The sequence below is a fragment of the Penaeus monodon genome, chromosome 21, assembly GCF_015228065.2.
Source record: "Penaeus monodon isolate SGIC_2016 chromosome 21, NSTDA_Pmon_1, whole genome shotgun sequence".
Lineage (NCBI taxonomy): Eukaryota > Metazoa > Arthropoda > Malacostraca > Decapoda > Penaeidae > Penaeus > Penaeus monodon.
The window spans coordinates 37,008,927-37,009,136 of record NC_051406.1 but is presented as its reverse complement, the minus strand read 5'-3'; the positions used below and the strand labels follow the sequence as shown (position 1 = coordinate 37,009,136).

General features: G+C 55.7%; 1 protein-coding gene across 1 annotated transcript in view; it reads right to left on the bottom strand.

The window, feature by feature from the left end:
* The window catches only part of LOC119586447 (LIM domain-binding protein 3-like), a gene marked incomplete in the record, with an annotated part of 85,993 nt that extends 85,910 nt beyond the window's left edge, over window positions 1-83 (bottom strand). Inside the window, 1 exon segment of the mRNA XM_037935179.1 lies at window positions 14-83. Within this exon segment, the coding sequence (XP_037791107.1) occupies window positions 14-35 (22 nt within the window).
* Window positions 84-210: the final 127 nt, after the last annotated feature.

Below are 210 nucleotides of genomic sequence, written 5' to 3'. Positions count from 1 at the left end.
TCGCTACACTTACTTCTCGAGTGCAAAGCTCCCATGGTGGCAGGCACTCCTCGCAACCCCCAATCTCCGCGCTACAGGGCTGTTCGCTCCTCACTGCTTCTACAGGCAAGTGTGTTCGACTTAATAAAGGACAATAAATCCGCGTATGGGTGGGACGCCTCAGCTGAGAGAGGCGTCTCTGCGTACAAATACCAGGTGCGTAGACGGGGC